This window comes from Rousettus aegyptiacus, unplaced genomic scaffold (genome assembly GCF_014176215.1).
Source record: "Rousettus aegyptiacus isolate mRouAeg1 unplaced genomic scaffold, mRouAeg1.p scaffold_m13_p_14, whole genome shotgun sequence".
Lineage (NCBI taxonomy): Eukaryota > Metazoa > Chordata > Mammalia > Chiroptera > Pteropodidae > Rousettus > Rousettus aegyptiacus.
In genome coordinates, this window is record NW_023416289.1 from 12,794,255 (window position 1) to 12,817,321 (window position 23,067).

The following is a 23,067-nucleotide window of genomic DNA, read 5'->3' on the forward strand; positions in this document are numbered from 1 at the left end:
AGCAGACACGCCTAACCAGATCAAAGAAACAATGACAGTGCAAGGCTACCATCATCAGGTTTAAAGATACCAGTTTGGGGAGGGGGAAGAGGACCAGGCCTCCTCTGTGTATTCACATTCTGTATTAATGTGATGGCCTCTGCTGACTCTGCTCCACGTCAGCGTTTCCAGGGCCTGGGTACCTCACGGGGGTCACAAATGATCAGAAGGGCTGGGCAGGCAATGCAAATGGGTGAACAGTCTATGTGGGGATGGGTGGGCTGCAGAGCATGTCCCCTTCTGAACAGGGCCGCCCCTGCTCAGCTGCAGCGTACAAATTGCCTCACGTGGACACAGGCCCAGCAATAACTAATCTTTCGGAAGCGGAAATCTGAATTTTACATCTACCTTTGATTTTTAAATGTTGTAGGCAGACCAAACCAAACAGCTGCAGGCCACATCTGGCCCAAAGGCCTCCCAGTCTGAGCCTCTGATCTAGAGGCTGGACAACGGGAAGAACTGGCCAGGTGCCTCAAACACTCCTGGCCACACTTCAGAGGCTCTGGGGAAAAAGGTCTCACAAACCTGACGAGTACGGGCCTAAGAAAGGTGGCAGGTGGTGACATTCCCACTTCCTCCGACTCTGCTGAAGAGAAGACAGCTGAGAAAACCGGAGCGTTTTTCTACTGGAAGCAAGCATGACCTTCAGAGAGTCCCAGACAAGAATCAAAGATGAGATCACTCAGATAGTTCGAGAAGGGAAAAGGATTTATTAGCCCATTTCCAGGACAGGGCAGTGGCTGGGTTCAGTATTCTCACATTTAAAGGGAAGAAAAGGCAGCAGTGAAACCCGCCTGGCTGCCTGCACTTGTTCTGACCTACACAGCTTGGTGCTCGCAAATAGCACTCCTGCAGGGAGGACACGGCCCAGGATGTTGACCTAGGGCTTGAATGGCTCGGCTTTACTCTTGGCCTTTTTAGGCAGAGCCTGGCCTGGGGACCCAGGGCACCATCCATTCTGTTCACAAGGAGAAAAACTTGGGTCTGGAAGGAACGGGCTGTGGGAGCTTCTGCAGGTCTGCAGCACCAACCACACAGCAGGGCTGTTCCCACTCGATGCTTTCAGGTGACTTTAACTTTATAAACAAGATGAAATTCCAAGCAGCATTAATTTAAGTGAACAAAAAAAAAAAAAGGTTTCAAAATAAGCCATGGAGGGGCAGGACAAGGAGTTGGTGAGCATCCAGAGCGGGGGAGGAGGAAGTAGGAAGAGCCAGCATTCCACCGGGTGCCGAATGTGCTTCTGCGTCTCTGCGCCGGGGGAGCCCCTTCCTTCCTGCGCCTCGGCTAGCAACCAGGCAGCAGAGGGGACACTGTAGTGACTTTAGGATGAGCCCTGGAGCCCTGTCTGGCCATCGACACAGGGAGTTCATGAATTTACCCCAATCAACCTCCCACCTTCATGGTCATCAGAGTGAAGATGCTTTTAACTCTCTTGTCCAAAGTCCTCTGAGAATTTCTTCACTTTCAGGAGGTCCTCTGCATTCACGGTGGGCCGGGTGGTGGCCAAGGACCGGAGCATGTCCGACTGCAAAGACAAAAGCACGTGGCGGAGGAGTAGCTAGGCTCCAGGTCCTCGGCCTCCCAGTGGCACAGATTCATGCAGTCCAGGGTGGGAAGAGGCCCGTCTTCAAGGTTAGCCTTAGCCCCAGCCCCAAACACAGAACTCCCTATGGATGCCTGGCTTCTGCCTGACTGCCTCCTGTGACAGGACGCTCTTCCCTCCTGAGGCAGCTCATGTCATTTCCAGACTGGCCTATTTCTGGTCTGAGAGAATCTAAGCTCCTATCATCTCTTAACTCCCATGAGAAGCTCTAACTGCATGCCCATCACACCAGTGACAAAGGCAGACATTTGCCATACAGAATGGGCAAGACTAGGATGAGGAGAGGTGAAGACCAGTCAGCTGAGAGGTTGCCTATGCAACTGCATCAAGTCGCACCGTGCTGACACACATTTACTGGTCCCATCTGTGTGCAAAACAGGCCAAACCCATGGAATGAGGTGGTAACATCACCTGGCCACTACTCCTTGGTGAAGAAAATGCTATAGCCTCCACCCCATGCCCCTAGAGTCTAACAGCAAGAACCCCAAAGGCCAATCTCTGCTTAGGAGGAACCACAACAACCCAAAACAGAGAAGGGGAGAAGCTTATTTTCATTCTTAGACCCAAGCCCCCAGTTTTCTGGGCTCTATGCTATCCTCTGTCCCAGCTGGACACTTACCATACAAACCACAGGCTCTAAGAGTTTGTCACCAGGGACATCCATCCAAGTCATCTCTATGGCCCCCGGGTCCCCTGGAGAGCATGGGGTCAGGAGGTCATCAATCATAACACTAGGGTTGGTGCGGGAAGGGCCACAAACCTGGAACCAAACAGGAGTTTGGCTGGAGGGGTTGCCCCTTGGTGTTTGGGGAAGGGGTAGGACAGCTCAGATTTCTGAGTCCTGAAGAGAAGGTAAGGGGAAGATGTGAACAAATGCCTGGATTTCTAGGTCATCAGTCTGAGGAGGGATGGGCTCCTTCAAAATTCTCAGGCTGAGCGGCCAAAATAGTTCAAAGTCTGATTTCAGAGGTTTGTAATTAGCATGCAATTCCAGCCACTGTTCTCCAGAATCTCAATTTGTGGCCCAGAATGTCTTGATATCTTCCTCTTTCTCATTAATTCATATCTCACCATGAATGCAGTGACATCAAAAAATGTTTTTCCAACCAAAATCTGCTCCACTGGCAACATTCTCCCAATATCTAAAGGCTCTTCCATCACCTCCTTCAACTCTTGGCTCGAATGTCACCCGGAGTGACCTATTAAGAGTGCAAGCTGCCCATCCCCCTCCAAGCTTCAGAAAAGCCAGACCTCCCTCCCTGCTCGATCTTCCCCCTCACAACCCTCTAAGAAACGAATCTTTCTTTTGTTTCTTGCCTGTCTCCCCCACTAGAAAGGAAGATCCTGGAGAACAGGGATTTTTGTCTGCTGGTCAGTCACAAGTATCTCCCCAGCTTCTGGAATGAGGCCAGGCACATAGTAGGACCCTCGGTAGACACTCAACAGAGATCTGCTGCATGAACGGAATTCCTCCTGATGGTGTGTGATTTTGTTCCCACCACTTTTCAGACACTGAGTAGGGCCTACCACACACAACAGCACAGCACTGACTCCAGGGGTGGCAGAGGTGACGGCCATGGCACCCTACCTTCTAGGATTATACAATCTGAGATGGTCACCCTCAAGCAAGGACTGCAGGGAAGGGGAGAGGAGGTACAACCCCAGGCCAGGAGACCCAAGATGTGTCACTGAGCACCAGGGAGCTGACAAAGAAAGGCAGAGAGCCCTTTTCCTGGGACGCTTTCTGAGCAATTCCTTGCCGGCCCACTCACCTTTTTGAAGTGTGTTGCTGACTGTACTTTTCTAACGGGCTGCATGAGGGAGTCGCGCACGATGATGCTGATGTCTGCACCTGAGTAGCCTTCCGTCTTCCGGGCCAGCTCGTGGATATTGGCATCCGTGAGGTTGTGGGGGGTGCTACCCAGATGCAACCGGAACATCTGGGCACGGGCGGCCTCCTCTGGCAGCGGGATGTAAATCCGCTTTTCAAACCTGGAGAGCCAAGCACACGGCTGGACTTGAGAGCAGATGGCAGAACAGTCTTCATGAAGAGGCCCAGCAGGGCCCTCCAGAAGCTGGCTTCACTCAGGGCCCTGCTCACCATGCAGACACGGTAAAGCTTCCAGAGACATGGGGTCAGGCTTCACTGCCAGCCGCCAGCAGCGGACTGACCATGGCTGGAGAAGACCTTGGCCCCTAGCTCCTACTGGGGAAGACTCACCTCCTTCTAATGGCTGAATCCAACACCCACGGGATATTTGTGGCACCAAGAACCAGGGTTCCATCATTGTTATTCCCCACGCCTGCAGAGAAAGGGAAACACAGACGCTGGCTCAGAACACCTGCAAGGATCAGTCGGAACTGGCAGGAAAGGGCCTCGGGGGCTGTACCCTGAACTGGAGCTGTTCCTCTACCACTTCAGGTGGGGCCCTAACCAGCCTACTGGGGGTGAGGAGCCCCGCAGCCCTGCCTGCCCGGGGAGTGGAGGGGAGGCAGCGGGCAAAGGCCACAGTGACCTCTCCACAATGAAGGCCTGAGGAGATGGAGCTGAGAATTGCTTTTGATATTTCCCTCTACTCTATGGACAATCAAACTCAGTTGTGGCTAAATAATTAAGCCCTAGGCTGGCTTTAGGTGGACTGAGGAACCCCAGGACCAGCACGCACCCTGCATCTGGACCAAGAACTCCGTTTTGATCCTTCGGGCAGCCTCACTCTCGTTTTCATTGCGGGATCCGCAGAGGGAATCCACCTCATCGATGAAGATGATGGAGGGCTTGTGCTGCCTGGCCAACTCGAACAGGTTCTTGACTAGCCTGTGAAAGTGAGAAATAGGGTTGGAACCTGGACACCTGCACACACGCCCAGCCAGGGTCCCAGTCACCACTTTTTTCCTCTCGCTCTTCCTACGGGGAGGTAGCGACTATAATCATGCTTGGATTTCAGAAGGAATGGTGGTAACAAATCCTCTGGCAGCACTATACCAAGAGGAAGAGCAAGTCTTGGCGTCAGCTTCAATCCTGGCAGCCCCACTGACTAGCTCTGGACTTAGGACAAGTCACTTCCCTTCCTCTCAGCCTGTTTCATCATCTGCAAAATGGGAGTCAGTATGGGGGAATAAGTTAACTATAATAAGTCCTCAACAGAGGATACGTACCTGAAACCCAATTATTATGAGTGCTTTCCCTTCCCTTTCTGAGGATTCATCTCTCCCAAGTTCCCTTTCAATTTCTCTGTCTTGGTCAGGACAGTGTCCCGCCCAATAAGCTGGCTACTTCTCCCTGACATCCAATAGCAGCTCCTCAGGGAGATGATCCCAAGGGCAGGGAAGCTGGACCACCAGCAGCTGCCACGGCTGCCAGCAGAGATGGGCCTGGCAGCTGACTTACTTCTCACTCTCCCCTAACCACTTGGACATCAAGTCTGAGGAGGACACAGAGAAGAAGGTGGAGTTGTTGGCCTCTGTTGCCACTGCTTTGGCCAAGTAGGACTTCCCTGTGCCAGGGGGTCCAAAGAGCAGTATCCCTCGCCAAGGGGTACGCTTGCCTGCAAGAAAGAATAAACTGCAGTGAGCTTCCTCCCTTAGGGAAATGAAACAGAAAAAATCTGAGGGGACTTAGCCATTATAAATATCAGAAATAAAAAGTTCTACAGGACAACTGATTCTAAGAGCAAAGAAGTAGAGGAAACTAAATTACCTGCTGAGAGCTTGGTCCCAGCCCTGGCTCATGACCCTTGTAACCTTGCAAAGTGACACTGGCTGGCACTGTTTCCTGACCCTGCCCACCCACTGGTCAAGTCAAAGGTCCAGTCATAAGGTTTCTGACACCAGAGAGAATCCAAGGATTAGATGACCGCAGTGAGAAAGCCCCAGGACCTTTCCAGAGTGGGAGCCCACGGAAGGCCAGGACTCGCCCACTAAGAACAAAGGGGACCAAGTCATCACCTGCTCCTGGACACTTTCAGCGTGGGAGTCCCGAGCTGGTTCCCTCAGAAGTCTGATGGTTTTACATCTAGGACTACAGGGGTTCAACATTTACCTGTGAACAAGTGTGGGAATTTAATTGGCAAAATGACGGCTTCTTTGAGGGCCTCCTTGGCCCCCTCTAGCCCAGCCACATCATTCCACCGGATGTTGGGCTTCTCCATCACAACGGCACCTGCAGAGGGAGGCAAAGCCTTCAACCTGGAGCCTCGACCCACCAGGGGACCCTCAACACGTCACTCCCGTTGCCGTGGGGCCTCAAGCTTCTTACCCATCAGTTGTTCCTGCAATTTCTTTTTCTCTGGATTATCCCCTTCGCTGTCACTATCACTGCTGGGAAAGGAGACAGAAGATGATAAGTTGAAACAAGAGTCAGTTGGCAAAGAAGGTCTCAGAGAGCAGCTCTGGCTGCCAGCATGGTGGTAAAGAAATGCTTTCCCCCCCTCAACAGTGGTAAGAAACCCACGAATGGGTACCCCGAAGACATTCAGGGCCTACAGTGGGTCCTCTAGGAAACTGTCATACCCCATGCTCATATCTTCATCAGGGAATAGGAAAAGAGACGTGTGTCCTTTCTAGAGGCTGGTGAGGGACATATGCTTTGGCTGGACTTCAAGAGCAGCCAGGCAAGCATTTGGAGCTGTCACTGGCCTCTCATATGGACTCAAAACAAGACAGCCAAGTGGCTATGCCTCGGGGAAGAAATAAGTCTTCTTAGGTCTAAGGGGAGCACCTGGAAAAGGAACACAGTCATGTTCTCCCCCAGGCCCAATCCTTATCTAGATGCAAGGGAGCTGCCACCTTCCAAACTCCTGCAGTCCCCCTGGAGATGTCTGGCCTCCCGCCCCTTCCTCAGTGTGTCTCACTCACGGGAATCCTCTCCAGCCAGGAGCAGAGCCTCTCAACTGTGGTGAAGCAGCTGACACAGTACCCAGCTCTCTCCTACTCCATGACCTTCCTGCCCAGGACCCTCCCTTCACCTCTAAGACACACTGGCCTTTGTGCTCAGCTAACTGGAAACTCCATGGTAGACAAACTGCAGACATGAGGAGAGAAACTGTGGAAGGAACACTGGCTTTGGAGTCAGAAACACAGGCCCTGGGTGTGGGTCCAAACACCATTAGGTATCAGCTCTGTGACCTCGCAATCTCTGAACCTGAGTCTGTTGCCTCATCCGTTAGATGAAAAGGATAACTCTGATGACAACAGTAGCGAACATTAATCCTTACTGCACGCTAAGCTCTAATCTCAGGGCTTCACCCCATCATCTCATTCGTTCCTCAGAGCAATGCTGGGAGGGAAGTCCTATTATCTTCCCCCTCCTGTAGATGAGAAGCCCGGAGGCACAGGGGGTCATGGCATTTGTCTAAGGCCACACGACTAGGAAGTGGCAGAGCCAGGTTATACTCGGAGAGTCTGACTGCTGAGTCCAAGGCTCATCACCTCCACGTTGGCTCCCCATCCCAGAGCCAATGAGATAATGTACATGGAAGTATTCTGTGAAGTGCTTGATCAAAGCAGCTGTGGCCATTATCACTCTTCTCAGTAGAATTCTCCCCAAAAGAAAGGTGCCGTGGAAGTCCAAGGCAGCACTGGCATCAAGAATGACAGCACCACAGAAAAAGGGCACAAGCTCATGGGGGGTCTGGTCCCGGCTGAGTTCTCCCCGCCTCTGTACTCACCCCTTGCTCTCGCTCTGATTCTCTTTGACTGGCTTCTTGCCGTGCTTCTCTTTGTTTCGTAAATAATCCTTCAGCTTCTCTGCCCGGTCTAGGTACTGCACGCACTTGGCGCGAATGCTCTCCTTGGCCTTGTCGCTGTGTGCCTCATCTGCAAAAAAGGAACCAGAGAGGGTACCTGTGAGCCCCCTCCTCTTGCAAGGGCTCTGTGGCTGTGGAGGGCCCGTGTGTGACTCACATTTGATAGCATGTAGGAAATACTCCACGGCATGCTGGTAGAGCCTGAGCGCCTCCTCATAATTCTTGGCTTTATCCTCTTCTGTGGCTTTTGTCACCAGATCAATGGCTTTCTGGAAAGGCAAAGCAAATGGCTCGGTGCTTCCCAAGAGGTCCAGAAAGCCCTTGGGGTCCCAGGTGGAAGGGATGCACTGATGACAGGGATTGCCAGACCTGGGAACTTGTCAGTCACCGACCATTGTGTTGACCTACTTTTCCAATGCTAACTAGAAAGACCTTCAAAAGATAGCCATCCCCCTTCACAATACACTCAATACAGTGAAAAACGACCTCTTCTCAGTCTTCGCTCTGGGTTTCAGCAAGTGGAAGCCTGATCGAATAGCTCGGGTTAGGGCTCAAAGGGAAAGTTTGCTTTCTATTCCATGCCTCAAAGGAAAGAGAAACGGAGCTGGACTCAGAGCCTAGAACAAGGGAAACACCAGAAGCAACTGATTCTTGTGTTGCACAGCATGGAGGCCAGAAACAGCACTTGACCTTGAGGGCCAGCGAAGAGCTCACCAACTAGGAAAGTCCTTCATCGACCTGAGATGGACTTAAAGGGATCTCTGCTTCTTTCTACTGGCTAAACCTGCTTCTCTAGGCTGAAAAAAGAAGACAGTTTTCATAGAGTTGATAGCCAGGGAAGAGATGTATTTCCAGTACAAAAAGTGCTTGCCTACCCCAGAGGCGTATATGTGCTGCTGACTGAGGGGAACATTCTCCAAAACCTTCAAGGAACTTTATGCATCTCATAAATCCTGTAGGCCTGTGCTCTAGACTGAACTTCAAGCATGCATTATCTTTCAGGCAGCTGCATCACACATACATATCCAGTTTTAGAAACTACAACTTCACCAATCCAGGAAGTGTTACCAGAGATAAGCTCCTCAAGCTGATACAGCACTAGACACCAGGTGGGCAGATCCCACTGAATACACACAGTTACATCCACAGCAAATAAACCTCTTGACCAGTTCTTGGCGGGGCCCAGGCATTTGTGCAGCCCTTCCCCATTTGAAAGTAAGAAGTCTCAGAAAGAAAGACACAGACAGCTCTACAAAACTAACAGATGGGCAGGGTAGGCCAGGTTGATGTTAACACACCAGGATGAAGGGATGAGGAAAGCTGAGTATTACTATTTTTAAGCTTCAGCTCCCTCCACTACCTACAAATAGAGAATGGCTAGGAACCCTGAACCTCCTCAATGGATAATTAGCTTAAATACAAGCTTCACTTGTCTACTCTCTCCCTCACGACAGCCCTTCAGATAAGACATGAAAGGGGTGTTCCTGTCCCTGGTGGCTTCTCTTCTCCAGAACAAATGCCTACAGGTTCCTTGGACTTTTTCACTCTATACATGTTCTTGCTTAGGTCTAAGGCTCAAAACAACACGCCAGGTATGCTCTGCCCCCGACGTGGTGGAGCAGGCCCATCGCTGCCCTCCTTCTCAATACTCTATTAATTAATGCACCTAACAGTATATCAGATTTTTCTGGCAACCACACAGTTTTTCACATGCAGGAGGCCTCAGTTACAATTTAGAGAGGCACAGTTTTGTATAACAGGAGAGTAAGGTGACAAAATTGCCAGCCCTGCCACGTATCTAGCAATATGTACTATAAAGGACGAGGATGAAAAGAAAAGGATTAAGAAGATGTGTTGACAGAGGAGCTGGCAAACTTTATATAAAGGGCCAGACAGGTAACATTTTACTTTCTTGGCCAATCTCTGTAGCAATGACTCAACTCTGACTTGGTAGCCCAAAAGCAGCCATGGACAATACACAAATGAATGAGCAGGGATGTGTTCCAATAAAACTTTATTTATAGATACTGAAATTTGAATTTCATGATTTTCACATATCATGAAATCCTTTTAGCTTTGAAAAATGTGAAAACCTACATTATGTCACATGAAAAAAAGTCACAAAGAACTACATATTGTATAATCTCCAATTATATAAAATGCCCAGAATAGGCAAATCCATAAGGAAAGAAAGTAGATGAGTGGTTGCCAGGGACTGGGAGGAACACAGAGATTTGGGCCAGGGGCAGGTGACAGCTATAAGACGCAGGACTTCTTTCTGGGGTGATGAAAATGTTCTGAAAGTGATTGTGGTGATGGTTGCACAACTCCGAATATACTAGAAGCACTGAATTGTACACTTTAAACAGGTGAATTATGTGGTATGTGAGTTATATCCTAAAGCCACTTAAAAAAAAACCTGTAAAATACAAAAACTGTCTAGGCAGGCTGGATCTGCAGGTAGCTTACTCACTGTCGCCACTTCTTGCACCACCTGAAGTAACACCTCCAGGAATCTGAAAGCTACCCATCCCGCCAAATGCCTCTTCTTCCATGGAGTCGTAACTAACTCCTGCAAACGCTGTATGTCATCACTGAGCACTTACTATGTAGCCGGCCCCGTGTTAACAATGCTGTACCTGAATTACTCCATCTAGAGCCACTGTCTCAACGACCCTACCGGGTATTATCCCACTTTACTGACAAGAAACCAGAGACTCCAGCATCACGTAACTAGCCCAAGGTCAGTTATACTTGTTAAGTGCCCAAGTGGCAGATTCGAGATTCAAACCCAGGTCTGAGGCCTGAGATGTTTATGTTTTCCGGCCCAAAACTGGCAGCACCTGGAGGATGGGTCCGTCATGCATCCAGGTGGCGCCACCCCAACACCACCCTGCAAGATCTAGGGAATGAATGAAGGGTCGTTGGTCGAGGAGAGGAAATCGGCGGCCGCGGAAGGAGCCGGGACTTGTTGGAAGGGAGGCAGGCGTAGGGGGGAGAGCGAGCGGCCGGACCACGGACCCGAGCTTCACCGCGGCGCCTGACAGGCCCGGGTGAGGCTGAGCCCCACGGCGGCACCGAGGCGCCAGCTGCACATAGCGGCGTCGGGGCTCGGCCCCGTCCTGCTGGCCGGGCGTTCTGAACGGGAGGCGGCCCTCAGCTGCGAGCAGGTGAACACAGAAATGGGCGGAGGCGGCGGCGGCGGCGGCGGCGGGGCGAGGAACGCGCGGCTCCGAGGAGGCTCCCGCCAGCTCGACTGCCCGCCCGCAGGCCCCGCCGCGCCTCCTTCCGCCTCCGCAAGCCGGCCGGGCCGCGCCGAGCTACCTGGAGGGTTGACGTTGTCATTTCATCTCCTGGGTCTGCCTCACACCCCGCGGCGCTGCTTGCGGCCTCGGTGCGGTCCCGGAGAGCCGAGGTGCTGGGTCCAGCGCGGGTAGCCCGCCGGGTCAGCGCTGGGAGAGTGGCCGCTGGCAGCTGGAGCCAAGTCCGAGGACGAGCGAGGAGCGCGGCCCAGAGCGGTCGGGCCCGAGCAGCGCGGCTGTCCCCCCGCGGCCACGGCGGGTACTGCAGGCACTGCTCTCCCCGGCCGCGGGGCGGCCAGGACAGGGGGCGTGTCTGGGTGGGACGGGGGCGTGGCGAGGCGGGACGGGGGCGGGGCCAGAAGCAGGGAGGGATAGATTCCTCAAGTCCTAGACTCAACTTAGAATAGAAGTGTTTATGGGCAGTTTTACTGCTACAGTAAACCTAAGTACCCAGAGCTTTGAGTTCCTGATGTTTAATAAGGTATACTAATAATTAGCATCTACCTTTTCTGGCTTTTGTAGCATGCAACCTGCCCAAGACAGAGGGGGTGAAGAAAAGCTCCCATTTAAGTGGAGGTTTGAGGGATAAGGGGGTTGGGAAAGAGCATTGCGGATTGATGAAACAGCTTGTGCAAAGGCCTTGAGGCCCTAAAGAGGCCACTGGTGGAACTGAAGAAACTGGAAGATGGCTCAGATAAGTGAGAGCAGAAAGTAAGTCAAAGTCTTACTTTGTAAAGTGATGTGAATTGATGTTGGGGAGTGGGGTAGAGGCTAGGACACTTAGCTGTAGTCCAAGTTTTGGGTTTCATCCTAACAATGGGAAACTTGTTTATTTTGTTTGTTTTTGTCTAGCCGTAGGATGTAGAACCGATTGCAGGGATGGAGTGGCTATTGTATATGAAGTTACTACTGTGGCCCAGAAGAGTGAGGGAAAGCTAAGACTAGAGGGAGGGCCCTGGTAAGACATACACAGAATGAGAAGGTTTTGGAAGGCAAATCATAAGCACTTGGAAATAGATTAGATATGGGATATGGTGAGGGACAGAGATGACTCCTGGGTTGCTGGCTTCAGCACCTGGGCCATTGCTACTGAGATGGGAAATACTGGACAAAGTCTAAAGTCCGGGTTTGGGGTGGGTGGAGGAGTGAGGAAAATCATGAGTGTGAGGAACCTTTGAGATATCAAGTGTTAGATATATGCATCTGGAAGTCAGAAAAATGATGAGAGCTGGAGATACACATCTGCGAGACATCCAGGTACAGGTGGGAATGGAAGCTGGACAAATACAGTCTCCCAGGGAAGAGTAGAGTGTAGGGTGAAGTGAGATCTTAAGACAGAACTTGGAGGTTTGTTAGCCGACCAGAGGATGAGGCTGCAAAAGCTCAGAAAAGCATCTGGAGAGGTAGGACAACCAGAAGAGTGTCTTGGCAGTCAAGGGAGGAGGCGGGAGGACTGTGGATAAGGAGAGGGGAGCACAGTACCCAATACAGCTGAGAAAGCAGAAAGCAGTATGTAAGACATTGAAAGCCTCAGCCAGAGATGTTTCAATCAGCGATGGAGGCAGAAGTCATACTGCAGTGGGCTAGGAGTGAATGGGTCCTGAGGAAATGCAGTCCATTGAGGAGGCACGACTTTCAAGAAGCTTGGAGAAAAGTAAGGGAGGCCTAGAGAAACAGCTGCAGGAATTGCAGGGCCCAGGAGGGGGTTTTGGATAGTTGTTAATGTGAGAAGAATTGAGTATGCTTGAAAAACTCATAGGAAGGATCTAGTAAAGGTTTATCAATGGGAATGGGATCAACACCTAGGTAGGAGGGCTGGCTTTAGACATTATAATAGGAGAGAAGATAGCTATCTACATCAGTTGGAAGGTAGCAAGAAGTTGGCAGATTACCTTTGGGTGGCTTCTATTTTCTCAGTAAATTAGATGGAAGAGAAGCTGCTGAGAGAGAGAAGGTGGGAGGCTTGGGTTTGAGGAGAGTAAAAATGGTTTGAAATCATTTCAAGTGAACTAAAAGTGAGTAGTGTTAAGGGCAAACCTGGTGAAGGTTGGCAACTTCTATTGTATAGAGGCACCAATTTGCCTCGGATTTTTCTCCATGCTTTTGCTGTGTCCTCACAGGGTCTACTGAGTCACCTCTTCAAAACCCGTCTTCAAATAGTTACATCTGAGGTGCTGCGGGTAGAACACCTCAACATAGGAATTTTGGCAAGACACAGTTCAGCTCATAGCAAGGGCTGGGTTTGCGATCCACTGGCTGTGTTCATCTTCTCTTTGTTTTGCCTACTCAGCTTTTTTGGATCTTTTGCTTAGCTTCTGTCTTTCATGAGCCTGCCATTCAGACACTGTTCCTGCTTCTGATGGCAGGAAATGGGATCTTGTCCCCATCTCACCTGGTTATCCATTGTTGACTTTCTCCTTGAATGACAGCTTGGAAATAGACTCTGAGAACCCCTCAGTTCTGCAGTGGTGTTGCCATTGCTGGGGATGGGGGAGTAAGTGGAGGAAGGAAAGAGGGAATAGACACTAAATTTAAGTTATTTGTGGGCTGGCACATGGGGTGTGTTTAGGCTTATGATTCTGAATCAGTAACTTCATGTTCCATCTTTCTCACTAGAGCAGAAATCATATTCTCAGCTCCCACACTTAAGGGCTCCTACACTTTAGCAGGAAGTCATTGACTTACAAATGCACAATTTCATTTGCTCTTTCTTGCACAGCACTTTTCTAGATTAATCCTGATACTGAGAATTTAGCACTCAGCTTGGACCAGTGATTCAATTGCATTTAGTTAATACTACCTAATGAAATCAGACTATACAAACTCTGTATTCTAGAGTCTGTGCTGAGGAGTTGGTTCCTAACAATTTATTAAGGAACCCCTCAGATGAGGGCCGCGAGCAGTGTGGAGGAATAAAAACTAGAATCAAGTAACATTTTGGAGAGGTAGGGCCAGGGCAAAATTTCGCTGATACCACATGAAAGGGAGGGACTGACACACAGATATATGGAGCGCTGATTCCTACAGTTCCTGAGAAACCATCTCCCTTCTCACTCCTCAGTGTGACTCAAAGTATGATAAAGTCAGATCGATCCAAAGATTAAGCTCCCATCTCACAGAAAGTCACTGATGGGATTAGAACCAAAACTGGGTTTTTAAGTTTGGAGTTGCCCTAAATCTGCTTTAAAATGCCATGACAACGCGCTGCAACATGTGGTACAGGATAAGATCCTAGGATCCTGTGCCAGAAAGGAAAATGAAACGTTAGGACGATGGCACAAACATTAGTACCATTTGAATGTGGTCTGTGGATGGGGTAGTCATGGTATACCAGTGCTGGTGTCCTCACTGGGAAGGGCTGTGTGGTGGCAATGCAGGAGAGGGTCCTTGTATTTGGGAGGTACACACTAGAGAATTTGAGGCTGACAGAGCATCATGTAAGAAGAAAACAAGAGAGGGTAATGGAATAAATGTGGTAAAATGTTAACAATTGGGAAATTTGGGTAAAGGGGATGTAGAAGTTCGTTGTACTGTTCTTAAAACTTTCCTGTAGGTTTGAAACTATTTTAACAAAAAAAAAAAAAAAAGAAAAAAATACAAGTCTAAAAGCAATATTTTATTTACAGTATAAAGGTTACAAAGGTATATATGTACTTATATATATAATACCCTTAAGTTACAAATTTTCATTGTAATATACAATGCTATGTGTTGATGTGCAACTCAAGGGAAAGTGTTGTCTATGCATTTGTATTTATAGAGTACACATACATAAAGCTTTTTTTTTTTTAAAAAAAAAAAAAAGGAACACAAATACTGCCCTGTTTTATGACATGGGTTTCGGTTTGGTAGTCTGGTGATGCCAGAAGATTTGAAACTTAAATTTTAAACAATACTTAAAAAAGAAGTCTTGTTTAAATACAGGATTCTAAAAAAGGAAAAAACAGAATATCATATACTTTTAATTCTTTGTAGAAGTATTATTCTAGCTTTCTAAGTCTTAATACTTAACAAAAGTGAAAGTTGTGTGGGACAGATTTACAAACAAGTGGGTATAATCAGAGTTTGCACAGATTAGCCAGAATAGGCCTTCATAGGTAGTGGTTTACCACATTATCTTCTAAAAGACCTTGGGTCTGATACCAAAAGGAAAACAATTCTTTCGGCATCAAGGTCTTATCACGCTGAACCAATCCAACGGATTGTAAACATAACACTGGAGTCTTATATTGGAGAGAAAAAGAACTAAAACTGGTTCTTTTAAGGGCGGATTTGCTGTAAATTGTGAAGAGTATCATCAAGACTCATGATTATTCCAAACCCAAAACTTAGTTTTAATAATTTCCTTTCCCCTAAATTCTATTAATTTACAAAACAGAGGTGAAAACATGTGTTCAGACACCCACGTGAAAAGGACCGAGATAGAAGGAGAGCACTTCTTCCAACCTAGGAAGAACAGACACTTACATAATACTTATGTGTTGGTTCCAATATATAATCATTAGCACCTGATTGTCAAAGGGTAGGTTTAAAGATCCTTAAGACACTGGGGGCATGACCTAATTTGTGTGCACAAGTCCAGGACACCTGAAAACAAAGGGGAAGGAAGTAGCCTAGGAGACTACGTTCCCTGTGCTGTTTCAATCACAATAGCTCAGGTACTTTCTGGGCTTGAGAAGGCTGTTACCTGAAAGGCTGACCCTAGTGATAAGTGGAAGCCAAGGTGGATAGAAAAGGACTGTTACTGTATGAAAACCATGGGAAAATTAAATTGACTTCTGATTTTCTTCAGCTGCCCTTGTTCCTGAGTTTGAATGCCAGAGTGTTCTGGAATAAGTGGAATTTTGCTGAGTTTTAAATATCTTCATTCTGATCTCTCATTATGAAGAAACATCCCACCTACCATGTGTAAGGACTTTCATCAAATGAGATGTTTTAAGGGTATAAGTGTGAAAATGAATGGGTCAGCACAGTTCAGAAATCAGGGGGAGAGGGGTACATGAAATATACATTTAGCTTTGCTGTTTATAGTTAAGAGAAGTATTTCTTTAAAAAGACTTTCCCGTTGATCAACTTTGAGCAATACAGCTTAATTTTCCTTGTGATTTATCTTACTAAGGATATTCTAAACTGTTCTCCTTCCCAAACTAAAATCTTAATTTTGGATTTAAAAAATTATACATGATGAAAAGATCAACCTACTTAAATGTGCTTGGAGTTCTTTCATGCTGGCACGGACCAAAGGCCGAGCATCCTTTTAAACATTTTCCAGTTTTTCCAGATGAGAACTTCAGATGTACTTTGGTAAAAATATGAAGTGGTCAGTGACTTAGCCTCTGATTTGAAAGATGGCATGGTATACTGAGAAGTAATGGGCTGTGTGCTACTTGAGGCAAGAACTTTCTTTTGGACCCTTCAGAGTGTCTGTGGAGAACTGTATGTTAATAAATGCTTCTTAGATGAAGGACGATAAGAGTTAATGTATCATTATTTAGGCCTGCAACTTCAAATTTTCTCTAAGCCTCCAAAGAACCTTTTGTCTATTCACAAGAGACTTCCAAAACTTTGGAAGATGTGAGACAATGATCTGGTTCCAGGGTGTATATGTGACTGGGATAAAGAGGGACTCAAAAACTATGTCAATGGCATGGAGGTCAAGATAACTATAAAACTGAGTAAGGTACTTAGAACACTCAGAAGTAAGAATCTATCAGAATACCCAATCTCACAATATAACAAAGTACTGTTTCTCTATGATAGCTTTTTAGTTTCAAACAATCTATTTTGGGGCAATTCAAAGATTACGGTTTACATGGTACATTTTTGTTGAATATAACCAAATGTTCACTGGATAGTAAGCAATCATTTGCAAATTGTGTATTTATGCATTACATCAAATGTAGGTTCACTTTAAAAACCAGAATATGTTTTGGTTCAGTCACCTGAAGTGGAAAGGAAGCATAAGAAGTGGCAAGAGATTAAATTCAAGTTTATCAGTTTTTGAAACAACAGAAGAAATCTTGTTAAAATATTTTTTTCAAGTTAATAAATAACAATCATTCTTCCAGTTGGCAGATTAGCTAGTGTCAAAAAGAGACAAGAAAACAGATGTGCTCTGTGTGCCTATTTATTGTACCTTACCTTAACTTGAAATTCGATCCTTTATTAAGATGAACTTTATCACTTATCTGCCAGATGTTTTTTTTTTTTATATAAAAAGGGTTTCACATCAGCCACTTCAGCAGTCTATTACAGTATAAATTTCACTTCATATTGTTATACCATAGGAATAGCTAGCTATATTGCTCAAGAAAACATAATCCTGATGTAAAGCATAATTATTTCAGAACTGTCTATCATCACATATTTATCAAGTATCTATATAATCTTAAACATATAGCTTAAAAAGGGGGGAAGGATGGAGAAAACTGCTGCTGTCAGTTTTTAAAGACAGTATATGGAACGTCAAAATAATTCTAGATTTCCAAGCAATTAAAACAGGGACACAGAGAAAGAATGGTAGCAGATGGCAGATTCCTCTGTTTTCATCTACAGGAGCCACTGTAACAATTCAAATTTAACTGAAAGAAATTTCCAAACTTCAGGTAGAATATAACACCACTTGCCATATAATATACCTGATAAGATATACAAACAGAATGAATATAACTATAGTCAAATTCAACTTAAAAGTTTAAGCAGCACCCCAAATTTAAATGTCTCTTTTCTTACACAGATATTCAAATCAGACCAGAAAAAATATGCTGTTGAGACAAAAGAGATCTGGCATTTTACTTCTTCATTTGGGATTGAAAAAACACGACCTTTGGCTTTCTAACCAGCCATTTCATTCATGGCGTCAATAGTGGGTGGTAACGACATGGAAATGTATGCTGGATATTTGGATGGTTTAAATATTATGTACAATCAATAGCTTATAACCAGTGAAAATAATAACATAATTCAGCGTACGTGTCCAAGATAAGATACAAAAAAGCAGAGAAAGTGCTTAAGTCTACAGGTCTTCCCTGAAAGCTTTAAAAGTGTTAACTCTTTAAGTAGGTAGGGCTTTTAATAGAATTTGCATAGCAGCTTACAAGATAATTTGCATTAAAAAATATGGAGATTCTTCCATGATTTTGAAAACATACAAATATATCCATGTGCATATAAATTAAAAAAAAAAAAAAAAAGACCTGGAGGTTCTCACAAAATTAAAAAACTATCCATTACAATCTTTTTTTCAAAAGTGGTCAGTCACACTTTTGGCCATTAAAACCATTTACAGTGATACCTGTTCGTCTGGGAGAAACATATTCTTGTCCAGATTCCACACAGCTTAATTTTTTAAAAGAATAAATTTTGGTTTATTAGCTAAGTGACTTAATTAGCTGAAAAAAAGTTTTGTTACCATTCTGCTTAGGAGGATAAATTAAAACAATCAGTTACAACTTTAATCATTTGTTAGTGAGATTTTTCCACTTAGAAAAATATAAGAAATAAATAATTCGATCTCTTCTGCCATGCAATAATTTTTAAGAATAAACTTTGTGAGACTACAGATGATAAAAACAGGCACTATTAGACCTTACCTGGCCTAAAAAGTGCTAAAACATGGCTTTAAAATAGGTGAATGACATTTAAAGTAATAGTTTTGATTTCTGTACATGTCCCAATATTTAACCTGAAACTCTATCTACTAGGTAGGTGAGTTTACAGTTACAACTATCTAATAAATACTGTATAAACATAAAGTATTTCTTCATATAAAATATTAGATACTAATTTCCAAGTAAGGTTCATTTGATGACTTTAGGAAAGGACTTACCTTTTCCAGAAAAATAACAACTGAGCCTTTATTTTATAGGCGTCTGTGTGGAATATGGAGAAGATGTCTAAGCCCTAGGTCTTGGGGACACAGGAAATGGTCCATCAAAATGAGGGGGACACTACTCTGCAAGTCCTTTACATTCTACACATGGAAGCCCACAACATTCTCAACGATTTTCCTAATTTGAAATGAAAAAGAAATGAAAAGTTAGCTGTTCTATAAAAGATGTGAAATATCAAAAATGCCCATTTTTAGTTATCATTTGAAAATAATTTGCCATATTTTGGCATTTAAATACAAAATACAAGTTGACCCTTGAATAATAACACAGGGACTAGGGGTGTCGACTCCCTGTGCAGTCAAAAATCCATTTTAACTTTTGACTCCCCTCAAAACTTAGCGACAGTCATCCCCCTTGGTAACCATGGGAGATTGGTTTCAGGACCCCCCACGGATACCGAAATCCACAGATGGTCAAGTTCCTTACATAAAATGGCTGTGGAGTAATGTACACAGTCAGCCCTCATGCGTGGATTCCCAGCCAGGGATCGAAAATACATAGATATTTTTCATGGCTGTCTCATTCATAAAAAGTACTTTATTTGTGGTTTGAAAATCCCACAAACACACTTAATTGAAGAACAACCTGGTCACCCATGATTGGAAAGCTGTTGAAGTATGTTAAACAAGCAGCTTAAGGGCCCTTGCTCTCGTGGGTGCTAATGGTCGAAGGAAAACCCTCATACAATTTCCTTTCACATCAAGACTCAAAAGATATTAAAAACCCTATGGACCTTGGTCTTGCACATGACAGTTTAAGCTTGAGCAAAATGACCTGAATTGCACACGTGACTTATTTCTCCTGCCTACATTTTTAATCGCACTCTTTTTACAGATCTTTTTCATTTAACTAACGAGCAGCATAGCTCAGAAGTTCCCCCTGAAAATCTTTTTAGCCTTCCACACTAATGCAGAAAACCTCAACCAAATAGCTTTGCTGCAAATGACTGTGACTAACTACATCATTCAACTTCTCAGATTAACAACACTCTCACTGCAAAGAGTGTCTAAACTCCCTTGTCTGAGGGTATTATGTATTGAAACTCTTCTTCCAGAAATCATTTCAGGATATTTTTTCTTCCTTGGCTTGAAAAGTTATTTAAGTGAATCAGACAGTTCATTTCTGGGACTGGAGCTTCGGGAGAACAGACAGCTCTCACCAACCTCTGCATATGGGTAATCTCACCGCACACGGGCAAGGGCTGACTTATGGACAGTGTGAAGGCAATGGGGTTACAATGTCTAACTAGAACTCTGCTCACGAATCTGCTCTTTCACACGGTCCACCTATACGGTCAGTCTGCGCTCAAACAAGACACCTCATGTTTTGCACATATTGTTGTGTTTTCCTGTTCGGAGCGCCGCCCTCCTCCACCCTCTGTAGTGTTCACATCCTTTTATGGCACTCCTGATAAATCTAGGAAATGAGAACTATTCCTAGACCTTTCCTCAGAGAGCGTAGAAAACATCCAAGTCATTACCTTTTCTTTCAGTCCCGGGACTGTGCTAATCTTGACATTTTATATAGCTATTATACTATTTCAAAAGTTTTCAGGTATATATCTCCTTCATGATTAGAAATAACAAGCTGAATGTGTTCTTCAGTCCCACAAAATCAGCAACTTACTGCTACTATGTCTTAATGACATCTGGCAATGCTTGGCAAAACCCAGGTGGCTGTTCCATGGTCTTGTCACCCTGCCCACTATAAGATGCATTACTAAGCCAAGGCTGAGTCTTGAACTAGCAGCTGCTTGTTCATGCCACTCTGGTGCCACAAAGGGCCAGAGCCAGGATCCTATATGGGTGCACAGAACCCAAAGCAGCTTGACATGTTGTTTGTGCTGCAAAGCTGTCTTCACCCACAAATTCTACTATTTAAATATGCTTGCTCACCAGAATTGGTCTTCCTCAAAGATATCTGCCCACTAGAAAAGATACCAATAAGGAAACCCACCTCAAAGACTAGCCTAGTGGGATCTAGGATAGAATGATCTCCTTGGAACGGCAGTGATATCCAGTTATTCAAAGAGTGACTAATAAAGCTCCACTAACCCTAACCAAAGGCACATTTGGTAAGCAATAAACAATGGCTTAGGCTAAAATGAGGATTTTCTTTTAAAATCAATCTTATCCCCTGGCTCCTACCAAAGGTAAAATCAGAAAACCCTAAAATAAGCAAAACTTTTCTGACAAAGCAGTGGTTTCCAACTTGCTTTTCAACTTGGTCACCACTAGAAAGGGAGTAGAAGGCAAGGCAAATCAAATTTTGCAAGTTCTAAGACCTAAAGTTATCACTTAGGAGTGCAAAGCTTGCGATGTAGCGGGAAGTGATGGCCAGGGTGGGATGTAGCAAGAGCCGGGACGGATGGGAGAACGCTTTGGTGATGCACCTCGAGGATTTCCGAGGGTGGAAAGAGCAAGTGAGGACAGACGGGAAACACCAACAAAATGTACAACTTCTCAGGAATGACCAAGAAGCACGGGCTGCTGCAAACTAGCACCTGGGAAGAGACAGTCATTCTAAGCAAGGAATGAAGGCAAAGTCTGAAATAAATCCTATAGGAAGAAGAAAAAGAAAACGACGTGGATATTTGACTATGTCCAAAAAGAAAAACAATGAGCCACCCTTCTTAACAAGGGAAATAAGCTGAATTACTTAGAAATCACATTAGGAAACTAGACAATAAATCGACAGCTTCATTTTGGAGCTTATTAGAGTCCTAGAATTTCTAGCCAAGATAGCTCTTTAAACATGGTTATGTTATGGTTCAGCAGTGATTTGTAGGTCCTTGTCAAGGCACTGTGCTGGAGGAGAGAGCAAAGAGCTTTCTTTTTGTGCTTTTTTTTTTTTTTTTTTAGGTGGAAATACTTCTTGTAACATTCAAGGCTCTTTTCTGATTTTTTTGCCGCTCATACAAGCAGTCCCATGCGAGTGACTTTGGCTGACAAGAACGTGTGCAAAACAAATACAATCGGCTTCGGACAAGAGTGCAGGTCCATGGTCTGTAGAGAAAGGACATTAATTATCACCGCCATCTACAGATGCTTTAATAAACAAACATGCAAAATAAATAGGTTTAGACGTGATGTTCAACTTCTTAAAAAGAACTTGGATAAAGAATGTGACAAAGCTTAGAAACTCTTGGGAACTTAAAGCCACAAATGAACATACTCTGAAGTTAAGTTATTCCATGTCATAATTAAACACCAGTGTGAGGTTTCACATCCACAGTTAGGGTACAAGTGGTGCTATACTGGGTTCCGCCATGCCTGGTAGAAAGTACAGAAAAGTAGAGGATGTAAACGAAAGGAATATCCTATATGGAGACCATTATTTGTAATTTTATTTCCGATGGGAACCACAGTAAACTCAGCTGAAGAGCGATCATGTATGGGTATGATTTTTGACACCCCTTATAGGTTTGTGGTGGGAATAACAACTATTAAGGCTAGTTAGGAGGGCTAGTTGTGCTTTCCTAAGTGCAGGCCTCTAATCTGGACAGCTGGTACCAGATACAACTTTATGAAAAATATAAATTATAGAGCACTGAATAAATCCCTAAACTTTATACATATTAAATACAAAGCATAGATTAAAAATATATAAATAGCCAATAATACTCTAACACCTTACTTGCTAAATGGCAACTGCTATTAATAGAAGTTAATTTAACAGACATGAACATTTAACTTTAATGTGTCAGGCTTTTGAAAGCCCGGGCCCATGGCCTCTCCATAGTCTCCTACAGGTTCATCATTTAAAATAAGATTTTTAGCCACAGTTTTCTCATTTGGAGGTTGAACTACATTATCCCTAAGATCTATTTCAGTTCTAAATTTTCAAGATTCCAAATGTATACCTCTTGTGACTGTGTCAACAGACATAAGATTTCATGTATATTAAGACTTGAACTACTGGCTCAATACTGATAAGAGATGAAGGCACTGTTTTACTCCTTTATGATTATAATTTATGATTTCTAAAGTACACTCTCCAAATCTCTAGTTCTGTAAGAGGAATCATGAATTCCTGTTGACAGTTCCTTTAAGGGACATGGAGGTCAAAAAAGATGATAGCTATCTACGGCCTTTCCACCCTGAACAAGCCCAATCTCATCTGATCTTGGAGGCTAAGCAGGGTTGGGCCTGGTTAACACTTGGATGGGAGACCACCTAGGAAGACCAGGTGCTGTAGGCATAAAAAAATTAAAAAATAAGGGATTGTAAGCTAACGAGGTCCTTGCAATCTGTGAGGTCAACCAAGAGTTGCCTCACCTAAAAAAAAAAAAAAAAAAAAAACAAGAAAACAAAAAAAACAACGATGATAGCTATGTGGACATATTGCTGCATCTTTTTTCTGATCAGTAGAATTTCTGTAGCAACCAAGTCTATTACTTTTAATTCTTATCCCAACAAACCGCTGATAACAGCAAGGGATGGAATTTATTTAGTATTTAATATGTTTAGTATTTAATATCTTAT

General features: G+C 45.0%; 2 protein-coding genes and 1 pseudogene across 3 annotated transcripts in view; 1 reads left to right on the forward strand and 2 right to left on the reverse strand.

Annotated features, from left to right (window-relative positions):
* Positions 1 to 729: 729 nt before the first annotated feature.
* On the reverse strand, positions 730 to 10,896 carry VPS4A (vacuolar protein sorting 4 homolog A). Of its 2 annotated transcripts, none has more exons than XM_016164804.2 (11): positions 10,714 to 10,896; positions 7,547 to 7,658; positions 7,312 to 7,459; positions 5,901 to 5,959; positions 5,685 to 5,804; positions 5,034 to 5,190; positions 4,312 to 4,460; positions 3,867 to 3,948; positions 3,418 to 3,637; positions 2,265 to 2,405; positions 730 to 1,567 (listed from the first exon to the last, which is right to left on the reverse strand). In XM_016164804.2, exons 1-11 carry the CDS (start codon positions 10,732 to 10,734, stop codon positions 1,466 to 1,468), a joined length of 1,311 nt encoding a protein of 436 aa, XP_016020290.1. In that variant the 5' UTR covers positions 10,735 to 10,896; the 3' UTR covers positions 730 to 1,465. The 2 variants fall into 2 exon arrangements, with proteins under 2 accessions (XP_016020290.1, XP_016020279.1); XM_016164793.2 differs by having other exon boundaries at positions 5,901 to 5,962; positions 10,714 to 10,894.
* A 3,390-nt stretch (positions 10,897 to 14,286) lies between these two features.
* SNTB2 (syntrophin beta 2) overlaps positions 14,287 to 23,067 on the reverse strand; it is a 79,787-nt gene continuing 71,006 nt past the window's right edge. The window contains exon 7 of the mRNA XM_016164730.2: positions 14,287 to 21,588. Within this exon, the coding sequence (XP_016020216.2) occupies positions 21,496 to 21,588 (93 nt within the window). The 3' untranslated portion in view covers positions 14,287 to 21,495. The remainder of the gene's footprint in view (positions 21,589 to 23,067) is intronic.
* Positions 22,665 to 22,783, forward strand: LOC118611672 (annotated as a pseudogene).

Coding starts and splice junctions, on each gene's coding strand:
- VPS4A (XM_016164793.2), bottom strand. CDS start 10,734: ATGACAACGTCAACCCTCCAG. Junction 5,963..7,311: donor AATCAGAGCGAGAGCAAGGG/GTGAGTACAGAG, acceptor CTCCTTTCCCAG/CAGTGATAGTGACAGCGAAG. Junction 5,805..5,900: donor ATTGCAGGAACAACTGATGG/GTAAGAAGCTTG, acceptor CTCCCTCTGCAG/GTGCCGTTGTGATGGAGAAG.